This window comes from Phaenicophaeus curvirostris, chromosome 14 (assembly GCF_032191515.1).
Source record: "Phaenicophaeus curvirostris isolate KB17595 chromosome 14, BPBGC_Pcur_1.0, whole genome shotgun sequence".
Classification (NCBI taxonomy): domain Eukaryota; kingdom Metazoa; phylum Chordata; class Aves; order Cuculiformes; family Cuculidae; genus Phaenicophaeus; species Phaenicophaeus curvirostris.
The window spans coordinates 18,426,404-18,435,297 of NC_091405.1; the positions used below are offsets into that span (position 1 = coordinate 18,426,404).

Sequence of the window (8,894 nt, forward strand, 5' to 3'; positions counted from 1 at the left end):
AACTGACAAAGCGGTTCAAACCCTAACGGCTTGAAGATCCATCCCATCCCATCCCATCCCATCCCATCCCATCCCATCCCATCCCATCCCATCCCATCCCATCCCATCCCATCCCATCCCATCCCATCCCACGGCAGAGGGGTTGGAACTGAATGGGCTTCAAGATCTATTGCATTGCACTGCATCTCATACCATTCTCTTTATCCCACAGCCGGAGGGCTAGAACTGCACGGGCACTAAATCCCCCTCTACCCTAAACATGGCGGCGGGGCGGAGGGATCCCGCGCTCCGCCCCGGCGCGCGCTCCGCCCGCCTCGCCGTGTCCTGACAGGAACCCGCGCGCGCCCCGCCTCGCGCCGCGGAGGTTGCTCGGGGCGGGGCGCCGGGGGGGGGGGCGCGGTCTGCGTTCCGAGGCGCTGATTGGTCGTCGAGGGGGGCGCGGGCCGCGTTCCGTGGTGCTGATTGGTCGAGGGGCCGTCAATCATCGCCAACGCCCCGCGCCGGGGGGCGGGGCCTGCGGGAGGCCGGGGGCGCGTGGCGGGTGGTGCGGGCGGGCAGGGCAGCGGGGCGGGGGGAGACGCGCTGCTGCCGCCGCCGGTGCTGCCGCCGCTGCTGCCGCCGGTGCTGCCGCCACAACCGCTACCGCCGCCGCTACCGCCGCCGCTGGAGCTTGTGTGGGCGCGGCCGCCGTCCCTTCCGCCGGGTGAGGGGGAGCGGCGGGGCTGGGAGGGCGAGGGCTGGCCTGGCAGGGTGGGGTGGGGTGGTCCGTGAGGGGAATGGGGGGGGGGGGTGAGAAGGCCTGAGGGGGGCTGTGAAAATGAATCGTGGAACGCTTTGGCTGGGAAGGGACCTTAAACCCATCCAGTTCCACACCCTGCCGTGGGCAGGGACACCTCCCTCTGGATCAAGCCCCATCCAGCCTGGCCTCGGACACCTCCAGGGATGGGGCAGTCACGGCTTCCCCGGGCAGCCTAGGCCAGAGCCTCCCCACCCTCACAAGAAAATATTTCTTCCTCATACCTCATCTAAATCTCCCCTCTTTCAGCTTAAAACCCTTCCCCCTCATCCTATGCCTGCCCTCCCTGATAAGGAGTCCTTCCTCATCTTTCCTGTAAGGCTCCCTTTCAGTACTGGAAGGCTCTAATGGATGTGTTATGGGTATGTGATGCAATGGATATCTGTTCTTTTATTGGAAAAAGGTGGGGGCTCATGTTCTGTGAGCCCCCAGTGCGTCCTCTGCGCCCCCAGCAGCAAGTGGGCTGTGGTCGTGGGGTCAGTTCGGGTGTCAGCGATCGCACTAATTAACCTGATGAGGAAGTGCGGTGTTGGGTGCTGAAGCAGTAGGTGCGCTGAGCAGGGAGCACAGGCTTTGTGTAATTGGCTCTTGCATAACGATCTTTAGCACATTGCTTTTATTAGCACTGCTGCCGGGTTGTAATGTGACTTGTGCTGGAGCGGCTCGTGGGTTCGGGTGGGCGTACTGGGCAGGAGTGGTGGAGTCTGCACACTGCAGCAGGGTAGGAACCTGAGGGTGTGAATATTGGAGTTATGGGCAGTGAGTAGGGGTGCTCAGAAATGTGGTCCGGGACTGATTGGTGCTACCTGATGCTAGGCAGACGTGTGTAAATGGTATTGGGCAACTGCTGCTAGGAGAAAAATCACCACCTTGCTGTGTCTGTCAGTCAGCTGATGTGAACAGGGTAAGTTTGTTTAAAACACTGTTCCTATAGGCTTGTTTGAGTCAAGGACTTGAAAGTTGTGATTGTTTCAATCTCATGTGTCTGAGGAGGACGGGGAGAGAGAGAAGGAAAACCAGGATGGGGAAAGGCCTGGGAAAGGTTGGAGAACATGAAGGCTTGTCTTGTGCTGTTGGTGCTTTTTGGGTTTAGCTGATACTTCTTGGTCAGCAGTATTGGCTGTCTTCCTATTTTTTCGGTTGTGTACTATGGGGGTATAGTACCAGAAAAGATGCCAGTTGTGTTGGGAGATGTCAATGTCCCAGGAGATTGCAGGCAAGCCTCCAGCGATGAACTAGCATTGTCTTTTCCATCTGCTTTCCTGACATCAGCAGTAAAATTATATTGTGTCTGCCTGTCCTCATTGGGTCCCCAGAGTTATAGTGGTGGGGCCCTTGTTGGTGGGGCTTGTCTCTTTTCTGTTGTGAAGTATGGCTGGTATGCTTCAGAAATGTTTTGTGACCCACTGCTTTTGTTTTCCAGATGGGATTTCAGCAGAGTCCTTGGCTTGTATCAGTAGGCCTTTTGTTTAGAATAGTTTGAGTTTGTTTTTAGCTCCTGCTGGTTTCTTAGAGCCATTTTCTTGCAACTGGTCGGGTAGGCTCAGTGGGCATCTGGTTTTATGTAGCCATTTTGCACAGCTCAATACCTTGTTACAAGTGGGAGAGAGCATGATGGATCTCCCCCATGGTGACTGAAGACTTTAGCTATTCTGGTGCCTTGGGTTTTAGCACTGTTGGCAGCAGAGCTCTTCACAGCTACTTGTTCTGATCGCACTCCAGATGAACATGCCTAACTGTAAACCTGTAAGTGTTGTTAGTGCAACTGTGCTATAGCTCTCCCTGCATCAAGGTGCATAATGCCATGATAAATGTGTTAATTAACCAGTGGTAGAATCTGCCTTCAGCTATGTAAAAAATCCTACCTACGTGAAGGTTGCTTAAGACCTTGAAGGTAAAAAAAGTTGAGCTTTTAAGCTGGAACAGAATTAGAAAGGTAGATGAGCTTGTTCGAGATGTGAGGATCATGGTGATAAGTCATTCATTCATTTCCTTCTCTTTCAGTTTCTCTAGAGGGTTTGAGTACTGAGCTTCTCCTGGTTTTTTGCCTTTTTGGAGTGTATTAATGTGCTGTATTCTAGCAGAGTTCTTCGTGCATTTTCACCTGGGTTTCTGTTTTCTAACTTGTTGGATCTGTTTTATGTCATGTTAGACCAGGCTTTTGAATGAACAGTTTATGATTACATTTCTTGTAATGTGGGAGTTTCTTCTTAGCCTTCCCACAATGAGGAAAAACATGCCTGGAAAATAAAAATTGGCTTTTCTGGTGGTTTAACTGGAGAGGAGCAGTCATATCAAAAATTCTTCACAGAAAGGGTCATTGGGCACTGGAACAGGCTGCCCAGGGAGGGGGTTGAGTCGCCTTCCCTGGAGGTTTTTAAGGCACGGGTGGACGAGGTGCTGAGGGGAATGGTTTAGTGTTTGATAGGAACGGTTGGACTCGATGATCTGGTGGGTCTCTTCCAACCTGGTTATTCTATGATTCTATGATATCCTAACTGAACTCACCAAGGTTTTATTTAAGTGGTGGAAATAGTACCAATTTTAAGATGCCTCTATTTGTAGTGGTGTTTTTTGAAAAGAGGTTCTGAATATTTCTGTGAGATGTAGGGTTGCTGTTGTTTTGCTATATAGGAAGCTTTTGTGAAGCTTCTAAATTTCATTCCTTTCCTGTTTTTAGATTCCAGACTGTGAGGACGTTCCGTGTTACTGAACTAAGGTGCGTCTATCTGTGGAGTCACTTATAATGTCAAGAACTGTATCATCCTGGATCTTAAGCTCGGCAAGAAACAGCATTGTTTTACAAGGAAGAGGACGTTTGTACTCCATCTGTATCCCAAATAGACACAATATAAAATGGAAGCTTGTTTTCTCCAGAACGCCTCTCTACCCTGCTGGGAGCTGCAGTTTAGACAGTATTTTCTCCTTACAAAGAGCATTCCGACACACTTCCACTGAAGAAGAACAACTCTCTTTCCAGTTATCTCCATCACAAATCAATGATATACTCAGAGCAGGTGAATTATCCCATAAAATACTGGCTTTGAATGGTAAAAATGCCAGTTCTGTGTTGAGGTTTGAAAGTAACCAGCTGGCGTCCAACTCCCCTATTGAAGACCGCCGAAGCGCAGCCACTTGCTTGCAGACCAAAGGGATGATGTTTGGAGTCTTTGATGGCCACGCAGGTTCTGCCTGTGCTCAGGCAGTGAGCGAGAGACTCCTGCATTACATAGCGGTTTCACTCATGTCCCGGCAAACCTTGGAAGAGATTGAGCTTGCCGTTGAGTGCATGAAGCCAATTCTACCTATTCTGCAATGGCACAAGCATCCAAATGATGTGGAGTATCGAGGAATAACTCCTCAGTATTTTGAAAACCTCCGGGTTTACTGGCAACATTTACTGGACCTGGACGCCGAGCTAGGATTTAGTTTAGAAGAAGCCATGACATGTGCATTCAAAAGACTGGACTCAGACATATCACTGGAAGTTCAGGCTCCTCAGGAAAATGAGCTGATGAGAAATATTGCCCTTCAGGTGGCTTTTTCTGGTGCAACAGCCTGTGTAGCTCACGTTGATGGTGTTCACTTACATGTTGCAAATACTGGTGACTGCAGAGCAGTTTTAGGGGTTCACGAAAAAGATGGAATGTGGTCTGCTCTCCCTCTAACTCGAGACCATAACGCCTTTGATGAATTTGAAATTAGAAGGCTGAAGAGAGAACATCCCAGATCTGAGGAGAAAACCCTCTTTGTTAATGACCGATTACTGGGGATTCTCATGCCCTCCAGAGCTTTTGGAGATGTGCAATTAAAATGGAGTAAAGAATTGCAACACAGTGTCCTCGAGAACAGCTGTGATGTTGAGGCTTTAAATATTTATCAGTATGTCCCTCCAAACTACCATACACCCCCTTATTTAACTGCAGAGCCTGAAGTCACATACCACAAATTAAGAGGCAAGGATAAGTTTCTAGTTATTGCCTCAGATGGCCTGTGGGAGATGCTAAGTAATGAGAAGGTTGTAAAACTTGTTGGTGAACACCTTACAGAGCTTAGTGTGCAGAAACCACACCTGGCTTTTCAGAAACCGGTTAATTTGGGCTATATGCACAGCTTATTACTTCAGAGGAAAACCAGAGGCATTGCCTCGCTTGACCAGAACATCGCTACTCATTTAATACGACATGCAATTGGAAGTAATGAGTACGGGGAGGTGGACCAAGAGAAACTTGCTGCCATGCTGACGCTGCCTGAAGACCTTGTGAGAATGTACAGAGATGATATCACCATTACTGTGGTGTATTTTAATTCAGAAACAATTGAAAATTACTACAGAAACAATGAATAGAGACTTGCACTGTGGCTGCTCTGTACCACGAGCCAGCTTTGATACTGAAACCATCACTGTTCTTTTCTCTGCTAGTCAAGCTGTTACCAGTACGGTCTGGAAGTTCCTAAGTCTTTGTGTTACTTACTAGTCTTGAAAATAACTTTCTAAAAGTGAGTTTAGTGAAAGTTCCCTGGGTTTCCAGGTCTGTACACTGAAGAAAAATGTTTTGATAAAAGTTGAAATGTAACTGAAGTAAAAATTGCTGAGCCGGTTCTGACACCATGGGAACTGCTGGTAACGCTTCCCAAATGAACAAACAAGACAAATTTCTCTGGGACTGGCCAGTTTAATAGAGAGATGGATAATGCCTGTAGCTGCATGGAGTGTAAGAAATGCTGTGCTGTTGTGGAAAATGAGGAGCATCCTATTGAAGCACTGTAATTGAATTAAATAAAAAAGCTACCAAATCTTTATTTGAGATAACAGTGTCAGATACTTAAACAAATTGCCTTGTATATGTGAAGACAACACGAGAGCAGGCAGAGCAAAGGGCCTGGAGACTGTCAGATGTTTTTTTCCCTGATCTTCTTTATGCTAGGAAACAATCGTATTTTCTTCACAGTTGCTTTGAAGTGTGAACTCATATACCTTTAACTTTGTTTATGGACTTGTGTGACAGTTTACAGTTCAAACACACGTGAGGCACTTCGCAGTTCCCTGTTTAGGTAGTAACAGTCCTAGACCTAAACATTTAAGTGTCTAGCTTGCTTAAAAAAATCTACTCTTACTATTAAGTACTGATCTATGAAGTGCTGGGCGTCAGATCCACCAGCTGTAATTTAAAAGAAGTTTGACAGATCCGGAAGTTCAAAAATTCATCTAAATGTAAATACAGCAATTTGAGAGAGCATCTTTCTCTTCAGGTTTGAATTAGAAGAGAGAAAAAACAGTGCTGATATTTCACCAAAATATGGTTAGTCTTTACATTACTTTTATTCCTACCTTTGGATGTCAGATTTTCCTGATAGGTGCAGTTATTTTCTCTAATGAGTGTATGTTCTAATCTCTGAACAGATCCTTCTGTGTATTTTACAATGTTTTTCTTTTATACTGCGCTTTCTCGAGGGCCAATCCAGGCTTGCAAATGATCTGTATTTCCTTAATGTTTTGCATATTGTGTTCCCTAGTGACTCTCCCTTGTGTGTGCACAGCAGTAACTGTTGCCCTCAAGACTGTGTGTGCTGGGAACATGGGCCTGTTTACCACTGTTGCTGCCGAATAAGAACTTGTGTGGGTGCAGCAAAGCAGATAAAAATATTGCTTCTCCCCCCCGAGAATTTCACTTAAAATAAAAGTGTTATCCTTCTGCTGTTTAGCAGATTAAAAAGTACCTCAATTTATCTCAAGATCTGAAGTAGATGAGATCTTGGGTATAAACTGGTGGCAGTTGTGGATTTTTGGGACTTTTTTGTATACTTTTCCTCCAGATAAAAATTCTCACTGTTTTGTTCAGGCATTTCAATAATCTGTTTTGAAGATTGATTAGAAGGAGACTGAAACTGTTTAGAAAATATTAATGCTTTTGACTATTTGAAATTGACCTGTCATTGTATGCTGCAAATGCAATCACTGAATGCATCCTCAGACCCCTCTGTTCTGGAAAACCAATTTACTCTGGAGTTTTTCCTTCTAGTACCTATTGGAGTACATCCAGCATCTCAGCCTGGAGGCAGCCCACCCTGTGTTTCAGGTGAAATGAGGAGATCTGTCCCCCTGGATATCAGCAAAACAGAGTTGGCTTAAGAAATCTAACACAGATCTTGGGGACAGGGACAACAGGAAGGTGTTAGGGGTGTGCAAGGTGTTACGGGAGCTGGTGGAATTGGCAAAGCAATGAAGGTCAGGCCCTGCTCAACCTTGGGAAAGGTCTCGGTACTCCCAAAGCAGTCAGGTGAGGAGAGGAGAGCTCCTCAGCAGCCTTCCTCACCACTTCTGGCTGTAAGTGGGTTGGTTCCCTTTGCTCTTACAAATACTTTTGTGTCTTTAGTTACATGTTTCGTAGCCTAAATTTCAGACTTACGCAGTAAAAGTGTGTTTATATAGAGTACATCTGAATAGAGAAAGCACTTAACAGTGTGGCTGGAGGAACAAAGGGGTGAAACCACCTCACAGCTGATAGGAAGTGATACAACTTTAATGAAGATAATCTAGAAAACTTTTTATGTAGAGCAAACTTGCGACTGCAAATTAATGTAGCAAACCAACTCGTATACAGTCATAAAGTAAAATTACCTGGTTTGTTCTTTTCACCACCCAGCGGTGAAATCTAGGTCATCTTTTGACAGAGTCATTGTGGCATGCTGTCATCTGAGTGTTACTTCTGGATACGTTACTGTAGGTAGGTTTTAACTGCAACTGCAATTTGATAATGATTGTTTTGGGGAACGTGTTTGACAGTGAGAAAGGTACTGTTTCTAATTTTGGTTAGTTTTGCTCAGTTTAACATGCAATGCTCTAATTATCCTGCAGTGGAAATGAATAACGTTAAACTAGTTAGAGGTTTGTTGTTTTTTTTTAATGCAGATCATGGATTTTACTTCTTGCTTCATGGAATTTGTTGCAGGCCAGTGAAAACAACCTATCCATACTTGTGGTAAGGAAAAAAATTATTCTACCCCTTTGAATTGGGGTAGAGTTTTTCCTCTCTAGCTACAAACACACCTGACAGGCATTAATAAAAGTAGTATTTTGTGACATGGTGAATTAATAGTGTTTAAATGAGTGAACTAAATGCAGTAATCTGCTCCCGCAAGCACAATGAAGTGAAGATTTGATAGCACGTTTAGACACAAATCCTGCAATACTGACAATATGTCGGAACAAACGTATTTGCAGGCAGGCTGTTTGGTTTAGGTTAGCTATTTCTACCTGGTGCTTATTTTCTTTAATTCCACAGCAGTCCAGAGAAGCAACGCTCAAAAATCAGTCACTCAAATTCCATGTCTCAAAACGTGATATCATGGACATTCTGAATCTTACATAAAACATCTGAGGTTAAGAACTGATGTAAATTCCAGAAAAAATATGATTTTCTTCCCTAAAACATAGGTAAAAATACAGCTTTGTCACTTTGTTTTTTTTTTTTATTCCTCTAAAACTCTTTATTCCATGTTCCTAAATTTTGGTGCTTATTTAATTTTTTAGGCCTCCATAATGTATTTGGAGTTTGGATGGGTGGTGGTTTTTTTTTCTTTTGGTAACTTCTTTGTAAATAATGGGGGGAATCACTGTGTTTGTAAGAAAAAATATTCATTTCACGCTTAGAACTGATCTTTATTAAATGGATAAAACACTGAATGTTTTGGTTGCTGTATGGAATCTGGTGTTCTTTCTGCTGAATGCTCGTATGAAAAGCTGCTGGATTCCAGATTGGAGAGCAGAAGTGTTCATGCTGGGGAAGAAGTAAATAGGTAGGTGCTGTGAGCTTGCTGAAGTGTTTGCAGCTCTTTGGTTTTCCCACAATGGAAATAATTAATAATACATAGAAGGATGTGGTGATACTATTGAGGTTCCATTAAATTAACTAGTCAGCAGAGGGAGCAGGAGTCCACTGGTCAAAATATCTAACTTGTGCTCTAGTTAATTTGACAATCTACATAAAGTGTTTTAGCTTGCACATGTGTGTTCATCAGCAATCAAAATATCATTGTATCATTCACAATGTGTGTTGTAATTGTCCTAAAAACAATGCAAAACCCCTGCAAAGAC

General features: G+C 44.8%; 1 protein-coding gene across 3 annotated transcripts; it reads left to right on the top strand.

Annotated features, from left to right (window-relative positions):
- The first annotated feature begins 599 nt into the window (after positions 1 to 599).
- PDP2 (pyruvate dehydrogenase phosphatase catalytic subunit 2) lies at positions 600 to 8,483 on the top strand. 3 transcript variants are annotated; one of them, XM_069868757.1, is made up of 4 exons: positions 600 to 703; positions 3,477 to 6,099; positions 7,710 to 7,779; positions 8,083 to 8,483. In XM_069868757.1, exon 2 carries the CDS (start codon positions 3,543 to 3,545, stop codon positions 5,142 to 5,144), a length of 1,602 nt encoding a protein of 533 aa, XP_069724858.1. In that variant the 5' UTR covers positions 600 to 703; positions 3,477 to 3,542; the 3' UTR covers positions 5,145 to 6,099; positions 7,710 to 7,779; positions 8,083 to 8,483. The 3 variants fall into 3 exon arrangements, with proteins under 3 accessions (XP_069724858.1, XP_069724857.1, XP_069724859.1); XM_069868756.1 differs by having other exon boundaries at positions 7,710 to 8,483; XM_069868758.1 differs by lacking the exon at positions 600 to 703 and adding an exon at positions 1,303 to 1,700 and having other exon boundaries at positions 7,710 to 8,483.
- Positions 8,484 to 8,894: the final 411 nt, after the last annotated feature.

Excerpts from the sequence above, each read along its gene's own strand:
- PDP2 (XM_069868756.1), top strand. The coding sequence starts at position 3,543 with ATGTCAAGAACTGTATCATCCTGGATCTTAAGCTCGGCAAGAAACAGC.